Source organism: Chamaea fasciata, unplaced genomic scaffold (assembly GCF_029207755.1).
Source record: "Chamaea fasciata isolate MVZ Bird 193981 ecotype frontalis unplaced genomic scaffold, bChaFas1.0.hap1 SCAF_22, whole genome shotgun sequence".
Taxonomy (NCBI): domain Eukaryota; kingdom Metazoa; phylum Chordata; class Aves; order Passeriformes; family Sylviidae; genus Chamaea; species Chamaea fasciata.
In genome coordinates, this window is record NW_027094107.1 from 4,260,324 (window position 1) to 4,286,646 (window position 26,323).

General features: G+C 48.9%; 2 protein-coding genes across 8 annotated transcripts in view; one reads left to right on the forward strand and one right to left on the reverse strand.

The window, feature by feature from the left end:
* Positions 1–2,580: 2,580 nt before the first annotated feature.
* Positions 2,581–17,774, reverse strand: NONO (non-POU domain containing octamer binding). 6 transcript variants are annotated; one of them, XM_066202525.1, is made up of 11 exons: positions 17,632–17,774; positions 15,913–16,081; positions 13,122–13,342; positions 11,843–12,144; positions 9,708–9,803; positions 8,631–8,827; positions 7,769–7,853; positions 6,639–6,741; positions 5,252–5,294; positions 4,817–4,926; positions 2,581–3,613 (listed from the first exon to the last, which is right to left on the reverse strand). In XM_066202525.1, the coding sequence occupies exons 2-11, from the start codon at positions 16,070–16,072 to the stop codon at positions 3,476–3,478; spliced, it is 1,455 nt and encodes a 484-aa protein (XP_066058622.1). In that variant the 5' UTR covers positions 16,073–16,081; positions 17,632–17,774; the 3' UTR covers positions 2,581–3,475. The 6 variants fall into 6 exon arrangements, with proteins under 6 accessions (XP_066058622.1, XP_066058624.1, XP_066058621.1 ...); XM_066202527.1 differs by having other exon boundaries at positions 15,958–16,081; positions 17,632–17,773; XM_066202524.1 differs by lacking the exon at positions 17,632–17,774 and adding an exon at positions 16,260–16,365 and having other exon boundaries at positions 13,122–13,315; positions 15,958–16,081.
* ZMYM3 (zinc finger MYM-type containing 3) overlaps positions 17,667–26,323 on the forward strand; it is a 32,761-nt gene continuing 24,104 nt past the window's right edge. The window contains exon 1 of one of the 2 annotated variants that reach the window (XM_066202519.1): positions 17,667–17,709. The gene's annotated coding sequence lies outside the window, so the exon portion shown is untranslated. Of the gene's footprint in view, positions 17,710–18,225; positions 18,311–26,323 lie in introns of those variants that run through there. The other variant, XM_066202518.1, reaches the window with a different exon arrangement.

A 26,323-nucleotide genomic window follows, 5' to 3' on the forward strand; every position in this document is an offset into this window, starting at 1 on the left:
CTGGCTGAAATCCCCTGAACTGGCACCGAGTGTGGGGTTTTAGCAGTTTTCCTTTTGAGGGTCCTGTTGCCCTTATAGCAAGGTCACTGTGAGCTCAGAGCAGAGTGGCCAAACTGTAGTGAGGGGAAGTGCCCCAAAACCAGAGTTGTGCCTGGCTGAGCTCTTGCTTTCTTACTCCTTCTACTTACATCTGGCACCAGGTACACAAGTCACGACCAAGAGGTGGGAGAATGATGGCTCCTTTCAGTAAGGCCATAGAAAAATCACATCTTCCTTCCTTCAGCCCCCAAAGGCAGCTCACTGGAGAAGTAGTTTAGCACATGCCATCACTTGCAGCTTTCTGTGATAAATTACAGCTGCTAGCGAGAGGCACCGTGCCAGGAAAAAAAATGAAATGTTTGTCTACTGCTTTGATATGACAAAATTATCCACATACCAGCTGGATTTTTCAGATTTCTCTTTGATTCTTGCAAATGCACTCACTACTGCTGAAGAGGAAGCTGCATAACACACAAGTTGTAACTTCTGAAGTCCACAAAGGATGGGCGTTTAAAGCTGGGAGGAAAATGGTAAGAACCAAATTGCTCATCGGTCCTTGTTGTGATACAAACTGATACTGGAGATATGCATTTTAAACCAGCTGATCAAATGTGACAGCAAAAGGCAATGGTTTCTCCTCAGAAGAGTTAAAATATTTCAGTCTGCAACTACATAATAGCCAGCACTCTGGAAAGGCATGCAGAGGGAAGCATTCCCTTCTGCACAGTGTCTGAACCTCAGCACAGCAGTGACGTGAACAGCCCAGCCTCAGGAGCTGCACTCCCTACCTGAAACAGGCAGCGCAAGCACCAACACCAGACCCCAAAGTGCTCCAGCAGAGCAAGGAACTCTTCTGGAGTGAGGCAGCCTTGCTCGCTCCTGTGGCCCTGTGCCCACTTTAATAATAACTTTAATAATAACTGTAAATACTTCTGCACTACAGCCAGTCTGTCCCTGACACATGCCTCTGAAAATCTTAGTAAAGGTTTGCTTTACAACTTCCTTACTCAATCGTAGATTTTCAGTCTCCTCCTTTAAAGCAAATTAAGAATAGTTACCTGGAACATTCATGCCAGAATTTAGTTTTCTTTCATTGCTGCCACTGGATCTTTAATTTAGATATTTAAAATCTTGTTAGATGGGCTTTGAGCAGTGCTGAATTCCTCCTTCCTTATGATTTTACACACTCTTTACTCCCAGGGAAAGGCAGTGACCAGATCCATCCTTATCTTATACTTGCTCAGGACTGAGGCAGCAGCAGCAATGCTGAATATCTGAGCTCTGCTGTTTCACTAGGACAGCAATTTCTTGGACTGCTCAGTAACACACAAGCCAGCTGAGCAATGAGCAGGTGAAGGAGGTAATACAGACACCTGGATGCAACTTCATGGTTTCTCCTCATACTTCACACTTCAGAATTAAACTATGTGCTTACCCAACAGCTGTGGCACTAGTCAATGTCTGCCAGCCTCAAGATACAAGCTACAAAAACAGATCCATCTTGCACAGGACAACAGGAAAGCTAATTAGCATTCTCACTTGAAATTTTGCAAGAGTGAGCTGTCCTAGCAAATGAGCCAGATGGAAAACATCACCAAACTCTTCATACTTCACTATCAAGCTGATAACCACCATTAGATACCATATCATCTCAGCAAACCAGCTGCTGATGCTTTCAAATGTGGAAAACAAATTAAGAAAAAGAAACAAAGAGCATTGGCTGTAGCCTCTCTTCCATATATCTTATCATCTCATTCCAGGTTAATTAAAAGCCATCCAAAGACGGGTAAACCAATCCAGGCTCCAGAGTGATTGTTTCATCTTCCCCTACTTAAAAAGAGTACCTACAGGACCAAACCCTAATTAAAGGTTCTTCCTTTGGTAACATTAGGCATCTCAAAATATTTCCACCTTTCCTATGACTTCACAATTCTTCAAGGCACCTTCTTATGCTTTTAGGCTGTAACACTTTCTCCCTCCTCCCTTTCCCACCTAAATTTATTTCGAAGCTTCCCCCTTCGCAGTCTCAACTCTAGAAACTTAGTGCGAGAACTGAAGCCACAGAAGGCTCCTGTCCCTACAGATTCCCTCATGGATTACACCAGATAAAATATCACTGCTGCCATCAGTGAGCCCTCTCCTTTCTATCCCAGCACAGGAGCTCTGGGAACATCCCAGCCAGAGGCAATAGCAGCACAGAGCAGAAAGAGACAACTCTGTACTCTGCACCTGAGAAGGGAATCGAGCTCCAGGCTCCCAGTGATGCATGGACAAGTCTTGCACCTCAGCACTGCAACCACAACAGACACATCCCAGGTATGTCAGCAGCTCGCTTTCCGCATTCTAACCTGCTGAAGTTGAAGGTCACATTCCAACGCACAAATAAAACTTGTTCTGTGAGAAGGAAAACTGTTAGAAATTTCTCAGGACTTGATCACCCTCTTTACAGGGCTATGTTTTGTGCCATAACCTGAAGCTTCATTAAATTCAATCCACATGTAGACATTTGTACTCAAAAAACAGAAGAGACAAGACACCAGATAAAAAAGGCTTAAAATCCACTTTAATAATGCATTCCTGTAACATTCCTCAGACAAACTTGAACTTTTTAGTGGGACAATTACAGCTTGTGTTCAAACAGTTTACACTAAATGAAAAATCTTGTAGTACTTCTACACAAAAGACAGGCAAGGTTAGGATTATACAAACATTTTTTTTTCAGTTAAATCTTCAGCATGAGATACAGTATCTTTATTCAATAGATTGTACTTTACTACCAGTAAAAATAAAGAGATACAACACGTTATCAAAAAAATTCATCCAAACAAGAACCTCCCAGCCACTCAGGCTGCACGACTGTTAACTACTTCAAAGAAACAAATGGTCCAGGTAAAAAGAGTAACAAGATAGGAGGGGGGGGGGAAAAAAAAAAAGAAACAAACAAAATCGCCCCCAATTCACTACATGACAGATCATTTGGAGCTATATAAATTTACAAAATCATGGGAGCTGCAAAGTACCCAAATGCTGCCCTAGTTCTCCAGAGACTCCCCTGTGCTCTTAAGCAAGGTACACTACACTAAAAAAAATGCCAAGACGTACTAAAACTTTACCTAATTTAGTCTCAAGATATCAGCTGCAAATAGGAAACCTGGAATGGTCAAGGCATTAGGGTCCTTGCCAGATTTTACCGTTACCGAACCACGGCAGCCTCCCAGAATTCATTTTTCACTTTGAAATTAGGAATGCACCACATGAAATTTTCTAAAACCTTTACCAGTCAAACTGCACTCCCCTTGTCCTAGAGTGGCTTTACCAAAACAGGCCCTTAATTAACTATCTTCAAAATGTCCCCCCCCTCCCCCCCAAGTTGAACCCTGTGTGGCCTGCCAAGATTTCTTTCTTTGGGGCGCGGACAGGGCATAGCTTAATCCTGTTAGTATCTGCGACGCTTGTTAGGGCCAAAATCCCCCCCGGGATTTCCTCTGTTGAAGGCAGGCGGGGCCCCTCCCATCGCTCCAAGGCCTTCCATGGCTCCACCCTGCCCGAAGCGGTCTGGAGGTGGTGGTGGAGTCTTGCAACCAGGACAAGTGCAGAAGAGGCAGGAAGAAAAAAAAACAGGGAAGAACAAAGGGCAGTTAAAAGCCATTGGAGTTGATTTGAATTCTACCAAGATTCCACAGCTCCAGCTGAGCTCACTGCAAACCTTCACCCTACCAAAAGCATCCTCACAGTCCCAAATCTGGACTGACAGGACCATTGCAGAATGAAGCCCCTTTCCCCACACAACCTGCAGCCAGGCACACTGGGACTGTGTGCACCACCCCTCAGACCTCACAGTTTAGGTGAGCCACCTAAACTCACCGTCCCTTTCCCTTCCTGGCTTCATCTTCCCCCTTAATTTCTGTGTGTAGTGCACATTCCCTCAACCTCAGCTGCTTTGCTGTCCCTACCACTTAGGTACAAAAGCTTTTAGATAAATAAAACTGCTTTTTATGATAAGAAAATCTGTGTCATAGCAGTCACGACAGAGTAAAAAAAGTCTGAGTAGGAACGTTTGCAGGAAAACTGTTTATTAGACCAGTTCATAAAAACCACTGAAAGAAGATGAACTTTCAGGACAAACTTTACTAAAACTGCTGCTGTTTCTGCTGGTGACTGTAAGTGCTGACACTGTGGGAGGACCAATTCTCTCTGTGACAGAGAGGAATGACAGATGCCACAAAAGCCAGAGTCTATTGCAAAGCCCTGCAGCGAAGTTTGGAACTAAATCAAATACAAAAATTTTAAAAAGTCAAACAAGTAAGCATGAATTCCACTGATTCTCTGCTCTCGACCTCCTAAGCAAATTAGCTGAACCCATTCTGGCCTATGAGAACAGGAGATAACTGTTTTCAGAACTGGTGATGAACAGAACACTCCTGAAAGCTTGGCTTTATGCCTGCAAGAATCTACTCTCAAAACCCTCTCAATTTAACAAAGTGCTTCCCATTAGGTCATTTAAAAACAACCATATAATATTGCTAAGATCTTTCTAACAAGCATTTAGCACTAGCTCTCTTGGAAGTAGATGAAGCAGTTATTAGACTTGGCTCCATTTCCTGAAAATTATGAGCTAGTATCAAGGCAAGATTAACTTTTAAAGATTTCAGCAGGACTGAAGCAACAGGTCTGGGTAGACAAAGAAGCTTCAACTTCAGCAGCTATTGCTTAATACTGGAAACAACATAATCTGCATTTTAAAGGTGTGCACAAAAAGCAGATGGAGATACACTACCATTCCCATGGCTCCATCAGGGATCATAGCTCCAGGACCAGCAGCAGGAGGTGCAGGAGCTGGGACATTGGTACCACCCATAGCCCCTCTATTGTTCATGCCAATGGTACCTGGAAAAGAAAACTGAGGAATAATCCTGGCACACACACACACAGTGACTGGGCTCTGCTCATCTCCCCAGAGCCACAAAACACTGTTCCATGCAGGGACAGAGTCCCAGCTTATTAACCAGCTCTGCACTATCAGGTCAAGACCAACTGATGTTGTTTTACAGCATGTTGTGTTTCCTGTCACGTGAATACTTCCTCTTACTAGCCTGGGAGATTACTTTGAGTGTCTAAATAAGAAGCCAATAAAATGAGATCACTGGGGAAAAATAGTGCAGATTCTGTAAGAGAGGAAACAAACATGCACAGGAACAAAGAATACTCTTACCTCCCATACCCATCTGTCCCATCCGCATGTCTGGTGGCTCCCTCTGGAAAGACAGACACTCATTATACTGATTATCAGGCTTTTAAAAATGTAATTATACAAATTCTAGTTCTGAGGATTTACTACTGTACGATGTGTAGAAAAGTAACTCCCAGGATAAATTTCAAAGAAAGGCAGGAGCACCCTTCACATGATAGCCGCTGAATGAACAGGTCTTATTTTAAATATCTCATTATAAAAGGTTGTTTTCCAGAATTATAATAAAACATCCAGCAGCAAAGCTGCACATGCAGACTTTAGCAAAGACATCTTGATGGAAAGATGTGCTGAGCAGTAGTAACACATTAGATGGAATTAGTTTTGCTACTCCCTCAGCATAGCTAAGAAGCTTTTCCTGTTGAAAGGAATGCAAGATTACATAAAGACACGGTACTGGGTCACATGCATTAAAATACCATCTAGTGAGCTCAATTTCTCTTTTATTAAGCAAGCATCAGAAACACTTATCACAGATTTCTCCCACTGCAAAACCAGGAGCACCTCCTCACCTCAGTGAGGGCGCTACTTCTTTCACAGTGTTAAGTGAAGACAACTTTCACTTCATCTGTAGTCTCAGTGCCATTATTATCATACGAAGGCAGTATTATTTGTAGGAATCAGGATATCTCCTGTACAAGGAGAATATTCCCACACTTGGCTCAGCCATGCTCTTGGCCCTTTGGTTTGACACATATTTAACTATTTTGCCTAGGGGCCAAGTTTCAGTGGTAAGCTTTAAACACTTATTGCCAGCTGTATCAATGCCACTACACCTCCAGAACAGCCCTACAGCTCCCTCCACAATAGAAAGTGGCTGGGACTGGAAAAAAAATAGTAAGGCATTTCTCTATTGAACTAGAGATACTGTTATTAAAAGGCAGGTTACCACCAGGTTACACTACAAAAAAATACTTGGCCAACTGATTTTTAAGTACAAGCATATACCACGCCTGCAGCAATGCCTCCAGTTGGGATCATTTTATGATGACTAAGACAGACTGCAAGCCAGGGATATTGCCAGTCATATAATCATAACAGGGTTCTGCTGCAGTGCTTTAGGACTCTGTGTGTGTTGCTGTTAGAACAGAATTAGTCAGCATGCATTTTTCTGTACAGCAAGACAGTTACAGAGGGTCCTACATGAAGAGCAGTGGAACAGAACTGGGGGATTTAGAGTTTCCAGGCTAAACTGTATCAAGATTAGAGGGAGTCAATAATTTAGGGTAGAATGCATTACTGATGTACAGTCCTCCAGCCAAGTTGAAAATTCACAGAAAGCTGTGCAGTGAAAGGGAAAAAAATCTCCTGTGAGGGTACAGACGTAATGGAAATGCAGAAGTACTCGTACCGCATCAGCAAAATTCCCTTTAAAGCCTTCCTGCTGGCGCCTCATCATCTCTTCTTGCTGCCTCCTCATCTCCTCCTCACGGCGCCTGCGTTCCTCCTCTTGCCTGTAAAGAAAGTCCAAGGATGCTCAGCGCAATGAACGCAAACCACCTGCATCACTGTGTTGCAGTGCTGCCTCGTGGATCTTCATTGGAAACTTCACACTTCAAACTTTCAGTTTAGAGGAGCTCATTAAAAAAACCCCACTTCTGTTTGTGTGTGATGAGGAGCAGCTCAGCCTGGAGGAAAGGAGGCTCAAGAGGGACATTATCACTCTCTACAGCTGCCTGACAGGAGGGTGGAGCCAGGTGGGAGTCAGTCTCTTCCCCCAGGTAACAAGTGACAGGACAAGAGGAAATGGCCTCAAGTTGCACCAGGGAAAATTTAGATCTAGATCAGGGAAAATTTTTTCACCAAAAGGGTTACAAAGCATTGACAAAGGCTGCCCAGAAAGTGGTGGAGTCACTAACCCTGGAATAATTTAAAGGATGTGTAGATGTGGTGCCCAGGGACATGGTGGGCTTGGCAGTGGTAGATTTACAGCTGAACTCACTGATCTCAGAAGTATTTTCCAACCCTATGTACACAGCATCTCCCAAATGCAGGCTGACTACATGCAATATCATGCATCAAGCCTGATAGCTCTCAAGCCCCTTCTATTTTACAAACAGTCTGATAATCTTCCTGGAGCTTCTCAAAATTATCCCAAGACAAGGAAGTGCTACAATGGAGAGAGAAATCTTCGAGACTAAGTTACCCTTCGAATGAAAACAAAGATGCCGAAATGGCATTTCCCAATCTGCAGCACAGAAGCCACTAAATCACAGCAGAGATTCTGATTTTTCTATCTGCCTCAATAAAGGAGCTTAACTGAGACACAGAAACATGAAGAAGCAAATACTAACCAATGGAAGAAACTCCTAATTCTTCCATCTTAAACCAAATGTACACTCTTCCCTATGAACAAAAAAACCCCAAAGTAACAGCCATACTTGAGGTAGTAATTAAACTGTCACAATGAACAATTAGGTGCAGTGAAGAGGTGCTTTATTCTGCTATGGATTCACAGCATTTCACAACCTGCCCCCTTACCTGAGTTCCAATTGTTTACGTTTTTGTACTTCTTGGTTATGCAATTCCTCCATTCTCCTCAGCTCTTCCTGGCGTCTCATTAAATCTGTGTAAGACAACAAACAGTAAAAAACACAATCAAACCCATCTCCCATGCCACCTCCTATGAATTCCTGAACTAGAACTGTAATACAGAAGAGAAAAAGGTATCAGAGACTTCACCAATACTGTAGCCTCTCTCCACGCTAGGTCCAACAAGATTCAGTGCCAGGTCCTGCCCTTGGGTCACAACAACCCCCTGCAGCCCCAGGCTGGGGCAGAGGGGCTGGAAAGTGCCTGGTGGGAAAGGCCCTGGGGGTGCTGGGCAACAGCAGCTGAACGTGAGCCAGGGGTGCCCAGTGGGCAGGAGGCCAAGGGCACCTGGCCTGTCCCAGCCAGGGGGTGGCCAGCAGGACCAGGACAGTGACGTCCCCCTGACTGGGCACTGCGAGGCCACCCCCCAAATCCTGTGCCCAGCTCTGGGCCCCTCACAACAAGAAAGACACTGAGGGGCTGGAGCATGTCCAGAGAAGGGAACAGAGCTGGGGAAGGGTCTGGGGCACAAGTCAGATGAGGAGCAGCTGAGGGGGCTCAGCCTGGAGAAAAGAAGGGTTGAGAGTCGACTCTTGCTCTACAAGTACGTGAAATGAGGTTAATGGTTGGACTTGTTGATCTTTTCCACCTAAACAATTCTATGATTGCATTTTTTTGCTGCTACCATGCTTGGTTACATGACAAGCAACCACCACAGCTCTCCTTCAGTGGTCTCCAGCCAGTCTAGTGAGCCACCCACTCCTAGATGGTGCAGGGCCCTGCTCCCATCCTGCATTTATCTGACTCATACCTTGCCGCATGAGCATCACTTGGTGCTCATGGCGAGCTGCTTCCATTTCCATCTCCAGCTTCTCCCGAGCTTCCTTGATGTTGCGATCTACTTGTTCCTGCTGCTGCTTCTCCATTTCTATCAAAGCCTTCCAACGCATGGCATATTCATATTCAAAGCTGCCAGGCTGCGCAAACCGAGGAGGCTGCTCACGCTCCCTGTCAAACAATGAAAAGACAGTGAATGCTTCAGGAGAGTAAGGAGGAACCAAGAAAATTCTGTGAGTCAAAGGCAATAGTAGACCCTTTTAACAGTTAACTGTGCCTGAGACACCAGTTTGTCTGCTGCTCAGGCATCATCTTATTCCTGCATGGAAGCTGTCCTCCTCCATAACAAGCAATGACACTGCTTTCACAAGACACCAAGAGATTGTGGCTAAAGAGATTTAGAAATACCCTTGAAAGCAACAGCCTTTGCTCGTGCTGCACATCTCATGGACAGATGCACTCCAGAAACAAACACTGACCAAATATGCGTGTCATTTTCACTCAGCATCTGTAGAACAGGACTATTCCTAATTCCACCTCCTGAAGCTCTCATCTTCCTTACCTGAGAAATTCATGAGCTCACATGGTTTGCCAATGCCAATTGCTCAGATCACAGGATTCCTAAACTGAGAAGCCTTCTAAGACTCTGGTCTTAGACCTGGATAGCTCTACAGTCTCCTAATGCTAGTCACATAATTCCATAAATTTCTGTTGTGGGTTCAAGTTTTTCCTACATAGACTTTCTGTATTACTTCCCAGGGAATCTCATATCATCTGTGTTATCTCAAACTGAACCAATTTTTTATTCCAACAACTGAAACGAACTTAGAAGAAGTACATGAAGGCTGCCAGTCTTATCCAGCAGTGTGGATCCCAAATCACTGTTTTCTTTCAGCCAATCATGGCAAGAGAACAGTGAATGCAATTCTCCTTCCAAAGTCAGGTCACATTTATGGAGAAAAAGAAGGACCTGAGGAGCACTGATGAGCCACCCTTCTAAGACCGAGCACTAGCCCACACTCTCCTCTCCTGTTGCACGCCAGGCACATACTTGTGATATTGCTGGTTTTTGATGACTAGTTTCTCTGGTAGACCCTCCTCATCATCATACTGATCCATGGGCTCCACAGTGACAGGACGAGGGAATCTGTAAAGAAGAAGCGAGGTGCTTTCAAGAAAATTCAAGAAGAAGCTTGCAGTTTTGGAAAGCACAACTTACAGTGCTTTTAGCACCGCTCAAATAAACTCAAGAGCAGCTGGAGATCTCGACCAAAGCAAAACCAGAAATCACTTTGAGTACTCTTTTTAAATTTTTTTTTTAATAGGAGTGTAACTGTTAAACAAAATCCTTGTTTAATCCAAAACTGTACTGCAAGAATAATACTTGTAGTTACTTGGTTCAAATTAACAGCCTAACTGGAATCCTGACACGCTCCAGTAGGATCTATTTAGCATGAAGTCTTGTCTCTAGAGTGGCACCAGTCCATCTGTGCCTTTTTACGGCTGTTTAAAGCAAAGAGTCACTACACCACACCTCACTGGAGGCTGCAGGCTGTGCCATCCAGTTACACTCTCCTGGTGAGGCCACCATGCGCTACTGTTGCTTGGCAACAGTGCTCTGGGAAGGTCCACTGGGCCCTTTTCTGAATTTCCACCCCTCAGGGAATCCCACTGGTGCACTTCACAACAGACACTGCAGATGCGTGCTGCTGTCTTCCTGGCTTCTGCATGCAGAAGGAAGTATTGACCTGGTCTGTGGATCAGCTCCCCACCACAGCACTGACACTGCTCATCCTCAGCACAAAGCAGCACCCCAGCCTCCCATGAGCTCCTCAGTCCCCTGTGCCAGGGCTGGGGAAATGAGGAGAGATGATCCTGTTGTGCCAAGTGGCAATGGGTACCCAGGCTGCAGCAGGAAATGGAAGGCTAAAATCCCTTTCCTCAGCTCAAGATCCATAATACAGCTTTTTGCTTTCATGTGACATACTCCATTATTAATAATCTTATTTTCTAACACGAACCAATTTCGAAAAATTTATCTAGCTTTCTTGTCTTGAACCAGGACAAACCAGAACAAGTTTAATCAAAACCAAACCATAACTAGAAAGGAACAACAGACTTGTTTGTGGTCTTAGATATCAGAACCTAATGTACTGATAGCTTTAAAGAGATTGAATGTTAACCTTAGTTATGCATTGATGGTGATTAGTTTTGCATGATCACTTCAAAAAAATCTGTTTTCATGGTTCTTTCAGGTACAGACTTCTGATTCAGCAAAAACTCCCTAACAGCAATCCTCCTATAGAGTACTACTCACTATGCTCCTTATCCTCAAGGAGTGCCAGGGAGAAAAACAGGTATTAAAAAAGAAATAAGCAAAACCTGCTTTTTGAAACTGAATGTGCTTGTGTACAGCTATGCCACTGCAGATCCACAGGAGGTGAGAAGAACAAAGCTTAAAAAAATTACTTTAAAAACGAGCAATATAGCCCCATTTCAGGAAGTGTTCCAGTCACAAATTCTAGGAGCATAATACAAAATAGAGTAATTTTTTCCCCAAGACATCAGAAATGGCTCCCTCTTAACAGAGCAACAAACTGCTTTGTGGAATGCAACTGAATTGATAGTTTTCTTGAGCAAGTTCACATAATTATGAAAGAACATGCTTTTCTGCCTTACTGCATTCAAGCACAGGGAAAACAGTTTATAATGGTGAAAACTCCAAACAATCCAAACTACCTGAGCAGCCTCTCCAATAGATCCCATGCCCACAGAGGCATTCCATCCCAGCAGTGAGTGCTACAAGTGGAATCCTATCCCGAGACTCTCCCCTTTAGTGACCCAGAGTGTAAAATTAAAACACTTTCATTTTGTTTGCAAACAAGTTATACAGATGATCTCTGAAATAGGTCCTGTTCTTACAGGCTGCTTTAATTGCCCTAAGGTTGTTTTATGAAGAGTTATCTGGAAGTTTTATGCACTTACCCCACTAACAGCTTCCCAGGAGAAAGGTTTCAGACCTGAGCTTCAGCACAGACTGTCTCTTGTTGAAAAGCTAAATAAAATTCTCCCCAGGCCAATCCCCCACCACCTCGTGCCCCATCTGTCCCAGTGTGGTGTTAAGAACCAGCCAAAGCCACCCAACCTGCACATGCCAGCAGAGCCCCTCTCCCCGTCCACACTTACGTAGTGAGCAGGAAAGACCCATCACTACATCTATCCAGCGCTTTCCTAGCAGCAGGCTTCCCTGAGAACTCCACAATGCCTTTCCCAGAGGACCGTCCTCTGTCATCCACAATAACCACAGCCCTTTCCACCTGGCCAAACACTGAGAAGGCTTCCTCCAGGAGCTCGTTGGACACAAACTGAGGCAGGTTCCTGACTGTCAGCGAGGCGCTGTGGCAGGCAAAGCGCACGCGGAGCTGCTTCCCGCGGAGAGGCATGTTGTCCAGTTCCACCTTGGCAATCTCTGCCAGAGTGCGAGTTTCCTGCAGATAAAAACAGCCACCATTAGAACTCCCAGCAAGGATTAAACACAAGCTTATTTCTCCGTAACAAATACTTCTGAGAGAAATAAATGAATCTCCCACAGCTCGGTAGGAAGTGTGCCAAAAAAGCGCAGCTATTCCTTATTGTGAATGACGGAACAGCCAGAGTCTGGGGATGGGGAGGGTGAGAAATGTGTAACAAACACCTAAGTTCAGTCCAATGGGTAGTATGAACTATGCAAACAATGAAATTTTCATTATTACACATAATTGTATTAAGGCTACAAAGAGCCTTTTTTTTAAAAAAGCGAATACATTTAAAAAAAAAATAACCAAGATTCACCTATTAATCAAGTCTGATAAAATGCTGATAGTATGACAATCCATGAAAGACCTTCTATGCCACTTTCACACCTTTCCACCCATTTAAGTCACTACCCAGCAGCTGCAATACATGAAAGCAGCCCAGACATAGGTGTAGGAACCTCATCCACTCACCTCAGGGCTTTCAGAAAGGTGGTGGATGAGCCACAGAAATCTAAGAACCACTCTGGTGGTAGCTACTTCCCTTCCAGACACACTTCGACATGATCATCTAGAGATCCCCTACCTCAAGAGCATTAATCATGCCAGAAATACTGCATGACAAACTATGCCCATAGGAATTCCATATTCCAGAAATAGAGAAGTTCACTTTGTCTATAATAGCATCACATTCATGTGGGGTTTTTTCTGCTTTCGGAATAAATTTACCATATCTCTCACAATTCCTGCCACAAGCTGCCTAAATTCACATTTCTTTTCATAACAAGTTCTAGACAAACCACTTTGGAAGCTAATCCCATATTCCAGGTTGCTAACATCATCAGCAGGTTTAATCAGCAAGACATCTGAACATCTACTACTTTCAATTAGCAACACTGCTCCAGTGTGAGCCATCACCACAAGAAACTCCCCAAAGGTGCCAAGTCACTCACCAGCCTGATAAAACCAAAGCCTTTGTCCTTGTGTATGAAGACTTCCCCTGCCTTGCCATACTTCTCAAACAACTTTCTCATCTCTTCCTCTGTGATATCTGGGGGCAGATTCCCCACAAAGAGGCGGCTCCTTTGGGTGAAGGTCTTTTCACCGGGTTTCCGGAAATTCTTCAGGTCAATAGTCAGGCCTTCATCTGAGGGGAATAAGGTACACAGCTGCTCTACAGTTGGGGGGATAAATTTTATTAGGTTTCATCACAGTGACCACAGGGACACAGGATAATACAGCTAACACCACCCGTTCATTTTGGTCTTAAACCTCTCCAGCCATCTCTCCAGCAGCAAGGGGGTTTTATTTCAGAATGGCCCCATAGTTTTGTCTTTTTAAAGAAAATTGAACCTCAGTGCTCAGTAACACCAGTGAATGACAGTCTAGAGCTGGAGAAAACCACACACTGCAGCTTGAAATAACATGAGATGTTTCACTCAATCTTTTTGAGATCTGGTCAAGATAACTGGCCCACAAAAAAATCAACTGTAGTCACAACACAGGAATTTGCTTTTACAACACAAATAATTACAGAAAAGCCGCAGTTTAGCCAGAAAACAGATTTTTTAAACCCAAAATCACACAAAAACAACTCCAGATATCTAGAAAAATATGCAAATAAGAGGAAATTCTGTTTAAACAGGTAACTTCCAGAGAGCTGTCATTCTGTGAGATGGGTTCCAGAGTACAGATTTCCAAGCTGAAGAGAAGGCTGGAATACTGAACATAGTGGGGAAAAATATCAACCCAAAACTAAAAAAAAACAACCCAAAAGAAAAAAAAATACCAAACCCACTCAAAAACCAGCCATACATATAAGCCCTCAGAAAAATTACAAGATTAATTAAAAAAAAAAAATCCCAATTCACTAAGTTATCCGAGAAGGGATTTTTAAAGTTGGAAAAGACCTCAGAGATCAAGTCCAAGGTTAAAATATTTTCTGAGCTATCCAACAGAAATAAACACAAACAGTAACATTCTCAAATCCCCACAGGCATATACAATCTCTAACCCTTAATTCAGCAAGAGTCCAGCACAATCCTGAAAGCTCTGTCATGTGCCAGACACAGGGGTAGAGTTAGCATCACTTTACCATCCTGTGCCCCATTTTCTTAAACACATGTGGAACTCCAGCACACAGGACTACAGAGCACAGAAAGCAACTCCTTTGCTATGCAGAGGACACAAGTCATGGTCACACGTGAAATAAACTGTAAACATAAATGGCTTGACTCCAGCTATAAAGCAGGGCACTAAATGAGAAAGACAATCCATGCAAGACACTGCAAGAAGAACCCTTTGATAGGAGCAAGCACACCTCCATGGTTAACACTAAATAACCAGACAGAGTGTGCCCAGAGAAGAGCAGTGAGAGTAAGTTATCTACTTCACACAGCAAAGGTACAGGAGTGAAATGTTTTGCCTTGTCCACAGCATTACCACGAGTATTTGGGGATCAATTGGAAGGCCTGTGGATACAACAGGAGATACTTGGAACAGTTACACTCAGGAGTACACAGAGTACTGCTGTTCTGCCTCAAGAGATGCATGCAAAGGACTCACTCACTACAAGCTGATCCCTGTGGGAATTCCCCAGTACAGCTGTACTGTTATTGTTTTCAATCTGACTGGAAACTGCTGCTCTGCCACCCTTGTCTGTTATCGTCTCAAAACTGATAAAGAGCCTGTTCATCTCAGCCACCTAACAAAACACACAGGGCTTTTACCAGCCCAGTATCTCTGACACAAAAAACTCCACTCAGAGGAGCCATGCTAAGCACACAGGTGACTTCTACACATTTTTGAAAGGCCAAAGTGTCCAAACTTAAAAAAACCCCCCACATCTAATAAAACTAAAGCACTTTCTCCCCCCCCCAAAAATGGTAACGGTGATGTCTCGTAATTCTAAACTATCAGGTTGGATCAGTTCAGGCCCCTGGAGACATTAACACGTCCTGTCCCAGCAAACAAGGGAGGACCAGTCCACACTGACCAGGAAACCCTGGAAACCCGCTGGAGCAGAACGGCTCCCATCAATGCCAACTTGCATTAAAGACTAAGTAAAGCCAGGTATCTCCTGCTTCCTCATTAAAAAATCCAGTCTTACGAGGTGCCTGCAGAACACTGTAACGACTTCTCACCACAACATAATCTTCACTGAGAGCAAACTTACTCCTGTATAATCGAGTAATTGCTCTAGCAATCAAGCTTCTTAAGCTTCTAGTTTCCTAAGAAAACGTGTATTGAGAAGCCATCTGTTATGCCCGGGGAAAAAACAGGAACCAGACAACGAAAGACAGAGCTTGCTACATTCGCGACGCTTACAGACACACTGTCAAGAACGCGCTGACTTCCAAACTTCAAATGGTCTTTTCTTGAGACTTTGAGGCAAAGACAGAACCTCTATACCGCTGCACTGGTTTTGAGAACGCAAGAAACTTACGAACGCAAAAAACTTACAAACAGGCGCCACAGGAGCCGTGTGTACTCCCGAGCGTACTGAGCAAAAAACCAAAAGAAAACCCACAAATACAACCCAGGCTCAATTAAAACCGTGGTTTCCAACAAGGGGAAAAACCTGATACGGCGGGAGATGCTGCAGCCCGCTTGGGAATCTAAGGATTTATTGTTTTAACTCGGAAAACCGGGTTCCTTTTGTTCCTGCCGAGACCTGTTGCAGCCCCGAGGGCCGCAGCTAACCCGAGGTTTCCCGCTGCACCGAAGCGGTCGCTCAGCGCCTACCCAGAGCGGGGCCGGGCGGGCCCCCGCGGCGGGCCCGGGACTCACTCTGGCTGTTGGCCTGCTGCCCGTTCGCGGGGATGGACGGCGGCGGGTGCTGCTGGTGCTGCTTGCGCGGAGCGTGGTTCTGCTTCTCCATGTTGAAGCCCTTGTTGCCCTGCATCTTCCCCACCTGAAAACGACACACGCGCGCACGGTCGGGAAGCGGCCCGGAGCTCGGCCCCGGGTGGCTCCCGCCGGCCCCGCGTGCAGGGGCGGGGCGGGCCGCGCAGGCCGCGCCGGGCCCCGGCACAACCCCGGCGGCGACGGAGCGGGGCCGAACCGCGACCCTACGGCCCCCGCGACCTCACCTGGCGGCACCACCGGACAGGGACACGGACACCGGGACAAGCACCGGCCCCGGACACGGACACCGGGACGGACACGGGCACCAGGACCACGGCGGCCCTGAGAGGAGAGCGCGCGGCCGGAACTCGCGCAGCCTAACACGGCGCCCCTCTCCCTGAGCTCCTATTGGCCACCCAGCGCCCGCCGCTGCGCCGCTAACTGGCCAAGCCCGCCGTCACTCACAGCGGCCGCCTTAGTGGGGCGGGAGCAGCCGGCCGTGCTTGCATCCCATTGGTCAAAGGAGCGGCAGCGCGCGCTGCCAATCACGGCGGTGGGCACCAAGCTTGGGTGAGAGGCGAGCGGGGGACAAAGGGAGCGCCGCGAGCGGCCCCGCGCGCGTCGCGCAGGCGCCGTGTGGGCGTGCGGGGGCCGCGCGCTTTTAAAGGGCCAGCGGCAGTGCAGAGCGTGTGCCTCCCCGCCGCGCCCCCCGACGTGCGCCTGGGTGGCACCGGGGCGGTTCCGGGCTCGGCTTCTCCACCGCGGCCAGCGAGCACCGGAGCCCGGGAAGCGCCGGGGGGCCGGCGTGTGCCGATCCGGTCTCCTCCAGTGCCCTCCAGCCCCGTGCCCGCTCCTTGCCGCGTCCAGTCGCAGCCTCGTCGACCAGACCCCGTTCCCGTCGCTGCCCCGCCGTGGCGCGGAAAGCGGCTCGGTCTGGCTCGGCAGAAGGGTCCCGCCGTGCCCTGCCCCTGGGAGCGCGGTCGTATCCTGTCTCGGGCGGGTTTCGTTACACCGCCCTAGCAATAAACCCTCCCGTTTCCCGCCGCCTCACCGGTGCCGCGGCCAGCCCACTGCCCGGGCGCGGGACCCCCGGGCGGCTCACAGCCCTTGCGGAGTGCCCGCTGTCCCGCAGCTCCGCCGCCCGCTCCCGGCTGTGCCCCCGGGTTCCAGCCCACGCTCAGCCCCGGCAGCCCTGTGTACCCGCAGGCTGGGAAACCGCCGGTTCCCGGGGGCGGAAGCGATGGGAGAGCCCCCCCGGTGGAGCGGAGCGGCCAAGAGCTGGATGCCGCCCCGCTGAGATGGAGGGGCTCGGGTTCCGCCGGCAGGGGAGCCCCCGGGGGCGGGGGGGGCCAAGCCTGGTGGGGCGGAGCAGCGCGGGGGGCACGGATGGAGGCGGGAAGGGGTAGGGGCAACGAGGCCGGGTGGGCGCTGTCATGGCTGAGGGAGGGCACCCCGGGCTGTGCGCGGTGGTGCGGGAGCGCAGCCCTGGCACGGCAGTGGGATCCCGGGTGAAGGCGGCGCTGGGAATGGGGGGCGCCAGCCCAGGCGGTCCCTCCTGGGGGCGGTGCCGCGTCCCGGGCCCCCGCGGAAGCCCCGCCCGGCCGCGCTGTCACTCACCGCCCCGGGGAGACGCTCCAGCTTCGGGGAGGCGGTGGCGGCGCCCGGGCTCGGCCGGGTGGGTCCCCCCGCGTGCAGGTAGAGGCCGTGGCGGCGCGGCTGGACCGGACCCCCCGGGACGGCAGCGGGGCTGGGGCCGGGAGAGGCGGCAGCGAGAGGGTTAAGGGGGGGGCGGGGAGCGGGGTGGCGAGCCCATTCCGTGCGGTCCGCTCCGCGCTTTGCGGGTGGCCGCACGGGCACCGGCGGGAACCGGGGCGCCCCGTTCCGGCCCCCGCCCCCCGCCGTGCTCCCCCCCCGCAACCCGCCGTGCCCCGCCAGACCGCGGCCGCCGCCCGCGCCCGGCTCCGTGCTGCCCGCCCTCCTGGACCCGCTCCTCCACGCGAATCCGCCCCAGGTTTTCCAGCCTCCCGTCGCGGTCCGGGCTGTCGCGCCGGTCCCGCGCTCGGGGCTCCGCTCCGCGTTTCCGCGGCAGCCGCTCGCGAGCGAGTCTCGCGAGCCCAGGCCCCACCGCGGCCAATGAGAGCGCGCCCCTCGCTCCGCGCAGCCAATAGGGCCCCGCCGCCGCCCCCCCGTCGGGTTGCAGCGCGGTGAGGGCTCCGAGCGGCGCCTCCATTTAAAGGGGCCGCGACCCGAATCCGGGTTCTGGGTAGAGCGGGCGGCGCAGCACCGGGTGAACCAGGTACGCGCGGTGGCGGTGGCGGGCGTGCCCCGGCGGCGTCCCGGGAGGTGCGGATGGCGCCACGGGCCGGTGTCGGCGCCCCGCGAGGAGGGGGCGGGGCGGGCGCGGGCACGGGGGGTGGGGGGGTGGGTGAGCCCCCCGGGGGGGAGGGGGCGCGCGCCTTGAGGGAGGGGGCGTGGCCGACGCCCCACGAAGGGGCGTGGCCTGTGGCGCTCGCCCCCTCCCCGTGGCGGCCGCTTGGGGGCGCCCTGCGGCGGGTCCCGGGGGGCCGCAGGGGGGGAGCCCTGTGCGACCCTCGCCCCTCATGGGGGATCTGGGCTGTGCATCCCCGGGATGGATGGGGAGCCCCAACCCGACCCCCACCCCGCTGCGGCTCCAGTCCAGTGGAGACCCCAGTGCGACTTGCGCTGCGGTGCGGGGGAGGCGATGGTCGCTGCACCCCTCCCGGTATGGCGGGGAACGCATTTGCCTGGCCCCCATCCCCGCCTCGGTTCCATGGAGACCCCCGTGCGGCCTTCGTCTGGAGGGGGTGGTCTCTGGGGTCACCCGGGATGGATGGATGGATGGATGGATGGATGGATGGATGGATGGGGAGTGCCCATGTGACCCCCATCCCCGACCCCGTGCCCCCTGCAGTGGGGAGGGGGGGAGTTGATGTGACCCTTATGCCTTTTGGGGAGGGGTCTGAGCTCTGGATTCCCCTGCTATGGCTGGGGACCCCACCAGCCTGACCGTCATTCCCACCCCGCTTCCATGGAGACGCCAGTGAGATCTTTACCCCCTGCTGTGGGGGTGGTCTCTGGGCCCCCCTGCGATGGATGGGGACCCCCAGCCTGAGCCCCATCCCTGGTGTGGGTCGGCACAGGGCGGGGCGGGGGGCAGCCCTCATGGGGGACTGTGGCTGGCTGTGCCCCCCAGCCGTGTCGGTGCCCGGGCGCAGGCTGGGCACAGGGTTCAGGGCTCCTGGGAGGCTCAGCCCAGCGGGGCCTGTCCTTGCTGAGGGGCTGTGCAGAGCAGTGGCAGCAAACAGCCCTGGCACCCTCTGCCCCAAAGCTCTGCCCTGGGCTCGGCTCTGCCTGCGTCCCCAGGGGCTCAGCCTTTGTGGCACTGTCACCACGCGCAGGAGCAAGGTCTGTGGGGTTCAGCAGCTGCTGCTCTGTGAACTGGACGACCTTTCTGACAGCCTTCCCCCTGTGTGTGGGAGAGCCTGGAGCCTCCTCGGGGCCTGGTGGGTGTGCGCATCCCTGGACCCCGTGTGCTGCTCTCGAGGATCTGGCCCCACGAGAGAAAGGGGCAGCCCCCCAGGGCTGAAGCTGCCTTGGGGCTGCTGCGGGAGGCCGGGGCTGCTGGAGCCTCCCCATGTGGGCAGTGTGCCTGGGGCCAGCAAGGTGCCCTGGGGAGCATCGAGCACCTCCTGTGTGGTTTGTAGAGGTGGAGGCAAGGCCTGGCGAGGCAGGGAGCTGGCTGTGGTGTGTGCCTGGCATGGGGAAAGGCCCTGGCGGTCAGATGTGCCTGTGTGGGCAGAGGCAGCTCTGGACGTGGTCTGTGTCAGGTGATGGTAGGGGGTAGGGGATAGGATTTTCAACTGAGTGCTGAGGGCTGGTTCCTGGAGTCTCTTTTGATGAGGATGAGAGCTGCTTCATTTGTGCTCTCCTCTTCTCCTGCTGTGCTTCCAGGTATGGCTTTTGTTCTAGGCTGTAACTTCTCTCCCTTTCATTATAGCTGCAATCCCCAAGAAAACTTTTAATCTGCATTTTCTCACCTAACCTTGCCTAGCCTGGGATCAAAGCTGGTGATAAGAGCATAGCCCTGTTGTTATTGTGAGCTCAACCTTATTAAAAGTATAACCACGGCCTACAGAGCTGTAATGACTAACCTGAGCCCCACAGCTCCATAGTGCATATTTGCACAACCTCTTTTTCTCTCTGCACCTGCTCACATCCCTCTCACTGTGAGTGCCCTTGCTTTGGAGGATGACAGTGAGTAACACCAGATTCTTCCACGTCTCTGGCAGCTAGAGCAAAGGCCCAGACTGAGCCCGTGGCCTCACTTTGGGGGCAAAGCCCCTTGTATATAATCTTTATGGATGTCTTGTAGTCAGTGATGCTGGGATGTACAACTCTGATGGACACAGATGTGCTGGCAGAAGCCTTGGTGCAGAAGGGTTGTGGTCAAAGCAATGTAAGGGAAGTATGGAATATGCTACAGCTGTGACAATGCATTTGTTAGTTTAGCAAAGGCAGTGCTAGCAGGATTTGACAGGATTTGTGTTTTAGTCTCAGCAGAGTGTTTTATTAACGTCTCTCTCTGCTGATGGTACACGTCAGGAAATGGCAGGATGTTTGAGACCATCCTCACCAGTCCTGCTGGCCATGGGCTCTGGTCTCCTGGCCACTTGCTGAGAGTCTGCTCTACTGGCTCAGCCTTGGGCAGCCCTAGGGGAGATGAGTTTGCCTCTAGACAGGGTGAGATATTGCTCTGTTCAGCACAGCCTTACCCAGGGCCAGTTGGAGCAGCTGTTCATGTGAGGTGAGGCCTCCCAGTGCTGAGATCCCTTTCCAGTGCCTTGGTGGCAGCAGGCACCTTGCAGAGGGACCTGGGACTGTCAGGGAGGCAGAGGAGTCTGCTCACATTGTGTTTCCAGTGTTTTGGCTCTGCAAGGCCTCTTAGGGAAAATTACATGTTTTGCCCTCAAGGATACATCCTCTGAGACTCTGCCCTTTTGTCTTCTGTCTCTTCCCTGTGCAGTAAGGTTTATTCACAGAACCACAGACAGATTTGGGTTGTAAGGGACTTCTAGAAGGGTCTGGTCCAACTGACCTCCTGCTCACAGCAAAGCTGGCTTGAGGCCTTGTTGTTCAGGGCTTTGTCCGGTTGGGTTTTGAGGACCTCCAGGCAGTCTGCGGTCTGTTCCCAGGCTGCAGCACTCTCTCCTCTGGAGAGTCACCTGCTGTCCATGCAGCTGTCCTCTCCAGCTGTCTGTAGCTGCTTGTGGGACACGCCAGAACACTTTGTCAGGTGTCCTGATGCCTTCCTGCGGCATTTGGACAACAGGTAGAGAGACCTGATGACCATCTGTTTTTTACCACTTCCAGGTCTTCTGGGTTTTTTTTAATCATTGTCTTGATATCCTTAAGGCAGTTTGGACGCACGCTGCTCAAACATGCTGTACCTCTGAGCCTTTTTTGTTGTGCTTCTAATAATACTTCCAAAGCTTTTTTTACCCACTCACCCTCTTCCCCTGTGTTTAACACTATTTTGGCTGTACAAACACCAGGAGAATTTTCTCTTGGACTTGATGACTGAATGGAGTTGGTTCTTGAAGGTGAATTGCTCTCCAGACAGCATTGCTGCTAAGAGTGTACTTAGATTTCTTACTCCTTTCTCTGTTGCAAAGCCTTGACCCTTAGTGCCTTGGGAGATCCTGGTCTTACAAGATGTGAGGGGATCCAAGCCATTTCAAACTGCTGCCAGGATGACATTCTGGATGGATAAGGATGCTCCTGTTGCCTGGCCTAGCATTTACTGCTGTGGTTAGCAGCAGAAAATGCTGAGATTGAGGAGTGTTGTCAGTTATATTTGAAGTGTTGCAGGGAGTCTCCTGGTAAACCTAATTCCAGGCAATTCTGTGAGATTTCTCAAATTTGTCCTTCTTGCACTTTCTTGAAACTGAGGTGAAGTTTCTGGAATGCAAGCTCAAAATCCAGTTTGGTCATTCCTGCCTTTGAGGAATTAACAGGAGACTCATGGTTGTGTTTTACAGCATCAGCTGCTCAGTGCTGGAGGATTTTGGCGTTCTGGGTGACTGTGATACTATATTTGAGGCCTGCAGCCCTGAGCTGGGGCTCCTGTGTAGGAAAATCTAGTGTTGATCTTCTTTTCTGGCTTTGGGACTATCAGGAAACAATTGCTGGAGTCTTGATGCTGCTGATGAAATTCTGGAAAGGCCCTTTTTTTCCCTGTGTACCAGTTACTGTGGTGTAGACAGTCCCAGTCACACGTGAAGAGTGGCCTGAAGGGGATGTGGTGAAAGCCGCTGCAGTTTGCCCTGACTGAGAACCAGTAATACATTTGGAGGTGAGACAACGTTTGCCAAATCCTGCCTGCAAAGCACAAGGACTTGACCAGTGGCATCTGCAGGAGCTGGAGCTGACTTGGAGTGAGTCACTGCATGTAAAACCTCCAAGTCACAGAGGGCTTGCAAATCCCGTAGTCAGTTGTTAAATCATGTGTTTTTGAGCTTGTCCAGCTTTGATTTCCAGCATTTTGCATCCTTGTGTGCATCTGTCTGTAACTCTAAGGAGTAGTCTGCTGTGGATCTTACTTTGTGATTTTTTTTTGAGATGGGTCATGTCTCCCTGTTTCTTTTCAGGGAACAAAACAGGTTTAGCACTGGAGGGTATTTTCTAAACCATAGCTGATTCATAAATCAGTGAGATTCTTCTGTTATTGTGTCAGATTTTTTTTTTTTATTTGAAACATCTCAACTCTTCCAATAACTGTTATCAATTGTAGACAGTAGCCAAGAATGAGACAGTGATGGTCTAACATGGCACTGTGTGCAAGTAGCCCTGTGCTGAATGTCACCAAGTGGGCTTTGTGCTCTTTGAAGACTGAGTTTGCAGCTCAGAGAGCTGCCTCTCCAAAAACACTAGTAAGTAACAAAATCCTTTCTTGCTCCTTTCTGGGGCGCTTTGACTGGACTGAGAAGTGGTCCGCAGTAGTGTGCTTAGTTTACTGGTGATTCATTTGAGTTGAAGTGAGTTAGCCAATATGTAATAAAGGTCTGCAGTGCTTGAATTTAGAATGCTAACAGCTGTCCAGATAAACTCAGATAAGTCACAGCAGAGAAGTTGGCTTCTGCTGTACTCACCACTCAAAGTATAATATTGTTAATGAAGATACCTTGACTGAAACCACGCTGGTAGGACATGATATTACTTTCTTAATGTTTTATTGATTGAACTGTGTATTGACACTGTTGTTTTTGCTGAGAAATATTAGGTGGAGTGTTACTGTTTGTTGAAAAATTTGGCAAAAAAATAGAAGCTTTTTCCAGTGCTCTGCTTAGGTCTTACAGACACCTCCTAGATGGGAGTTGGCTGAAATGTCGATTTAAGTGTTTTTTATAGTTACTAGTTGATTATTTTCATATTTCAAATGATCTCGAATAGTGAAAAAGATAATCCTTCAGCCTTCAAAAGTATTGAAAATCTCAATACACATCCATGGACAGAAGTCCAGGACAGATACCCAAGCAGTTCATTTGCTAGAGGAAAGCAGTGTGTCTGTGGGATTTTTTGTGGGCTGTAAAGACTTCTGAGATGTTCTCTTCATCGGGAGGGAGTAACAACAGCATTTTTTCTTGCTGTTTTTAATTAAATGTTTGATGGTAGATCCTCATTTCTGTAGGTAGGCCACATATTCCCCTGCTAATGGTTACCTGAGTTACAGCACCACTGATGTCTTTAATAAGCTGGATGAAGTCCCAGGTAGTCACTTGGATGTGCTTAAGTGTCCTGGCAGAGATGTTGCACTTTGAGCTTCCAGATCTGAGAGAAGGTCCCACGTGCTCCTCTTTGGCAGAAAGAGCTGGGCAGGTCTGGTAGTCTCAGGTACTGGGTTTGGCAATCAGTGTTGTATTCTGTGTCAGTCCTGCACACTTGGGGAGGACCCCCAGCTGTCCCATCACTTTTTTGGAAACACTTATTTGCTACCTGAGAAGCATTCTGCTGCAGACTGTTGTGCAAGAGCCTTTGCTCCTTCAGCTTGTTCTTCCCAAGAATGTATCTCTTACTGAAAAAATACTCCAGGGTCTGCTTACTCCTAAGTAAGGAGTTCCCAAATGGAGCAGTTATGTGTGCTGTTGAGTGCAGGATTTCAGCACACTGCCTCCTCTTGGTTTGGCCACGTCATGCTGCACTGTACTCTCCTTGCTGCCAGTTGTGTGGCTAGAAAAGAGGAAGGTTTTGAGCAGACCAGTGACCAAAGCCCGGTGACTGAGCTGTGCGTTTGCTGTTCCTGGAATAAGAGAGGTGATGACTTGTGGTGGATCATTTCAGCACCTGCCAGAAACAATAAGCTATTCTGTTTCTGTTGTAGAAAGTGAGAAGAGAGTTTTCCAGAGATAAAGTGCACGCTCTGTTTGCAGCTTAACTTACTGTGAAGCTCAACAGAAGGCCCAGACAAATCTGACTGCCTGGGGCAGACAGAAGTGGAGCTTCTTACCTTGCTGCAGTGGAGCAGCTCTAATTTCTTCAGATTGAGTTTGATTTCAGAGCAACCCACAGAACTGGAAAATACCATTCTTTCCTGCTTTGAGACCCACCTTCCTCATCCTTATCAGCTGGTAGTTGAAAGACACTATAAAGAATTCATTGTCAGGGACATTCCGTGCTTTCCCACTCGGACTGTTCCTCAGCATCACCTTGGGTCCAGCCTCAACTCTTAACTCCATCAGCTTTTCCAGATTCTTTTAAATATGTCAAGAGTTGACGTTCATCTGCCCTATATCACCTTGGAGTTCTGCTGCAGCAGATTGAAAATAAATAAAAGGAAAATACTTCTTAGAAACTAAATGTTAAGCTGCAGGACTTAAAACCACTGGAATTTGAGGAGGTCCAAAGTATAAATTGGTTCGAAGTGGGATTAGGCAGATTCACTGAGGATTTGCCCAGTACAGACTCTTAGCAGGGACATTGTCAGTGCAGCTCAGACAAAGTGGTCCTTCAGCAGCTGAGTCCTTGATTGGAGGATGTGCTAAAGAGGAACATCCTGGTAGTTGTTACCTCTCCCCAGGTATCCATTCTTGGTGTGAATAGAAACAGGATATTCGAGTGCATTTGATTGGATTGACTGCAGCAGTCCTTAGCTTTGCACATCCTCAGTGTGGTCCTTTCATTGGACTAACTGCAGCAGTCCTCAGCTTTGCACATCCTATGAAGTTTTGGTTCCTTCTCCAGGATGTGTGAGCTGTTCTGCTGGGAGGATTCAGACAGAGCTGATGAGAGGAGACAGGACCTCGAGCTCAGGGGACTGTGCTTCCAAAGAGAGCATGTGAGTGAATGCTCTTACTGCAGCCTTGCCTCTGCAGGAAGGTCTGTTCCAGCCACATCCCCATAGTTTGGAGTTGCCTTAATCTGCAGAATGCTTGTTCCCTTTAAGACTTTCCTGTTGGTCAAGGATGTTGCCATTAAGTCAGAGTTTTGCCTGGCATTGTATCACCCGAAGTTTGAAAGCAGCGTTAAGGTGTACACCGTTCAACCAGATGCCTTTGGTCCACTGGTAGAGCACATGAGGTACAGGACAAGTTGATTGTTGGTTGTATTATGCTCTGAGGGGGAATGCCCAAATGGATTTCTTATGCTCCAAATGTTTCCAAGGTCTGTTTCTACCAAGCAAAGACTAGGCCAGCTAAAGGTGGGAAATACTTTAGGCGTATCACCTTAGTAGCTCATTAGAAACCTGTGCAAAGTGTCTGAGGTGATTCTGAGGAGTATGTTAGCTCTGTTAAGTATACCTATAAAATTTTTTCCTTCTTCATCTGGATGCCTTGAGGCTTTTTTGCTTATTATAGTAGGGTCTGTTGTCTGTCTGTGAAACTGGGTGGAGGATATCTTTGAGCAGAAGACATTGTTCATATTCTGAGCAGCAGAAAAAAACCCATTGTTTATCATTTTGGGAAGGTTCTCATCTGCTTCAAATCCTTAGGACCTTTCTTTCAGATGTCTTTGTTTCTATTTCACTTTGTTCTTATTTCTGTCAGCCAACCTAAAACATGTATTAGATTCTGTATTGCCCTGGAATTGGCTTATTCTAAAAGTTTTGTCTCATCTTGTAACCAAAAGGGAACAGAAATACCAAAGTCTTCAGGGGTGAGACTTGCTGAGCATTTCTAAAGATTACATTTGCTTTAGTTTCTGTTTGTGATTGTGGGTACACAATCTGCCACCAGGAAACAGAAAACATTACTGTGTATTTAGATAAATTAAGGAGGCAGTGGCTTTGAAATTC

Coding starts and splice junctions, on each gene's coding strand:
- NONO (XM_066202525.1), bottom strand. CDS start 16,072: ATGCAGGGCAACAAGGGCTTCAACATGGAGAAGCAGAACCACGCTCCG. Junction 12,145..13,121: donor GCTTTGGTTTTATCAGGCTG/GTGAGTGACTTG, acceptor TTTTATCTGCAG/GAAACTCGCACTCTGGCAGA. Junction 5,295..6,638: donor AAGGGAATTTTGCTGATGCG/GTACGAGTACTT, acceptor CTGTCTTTCCAG/AGGGAGCCACCAGACATGCG.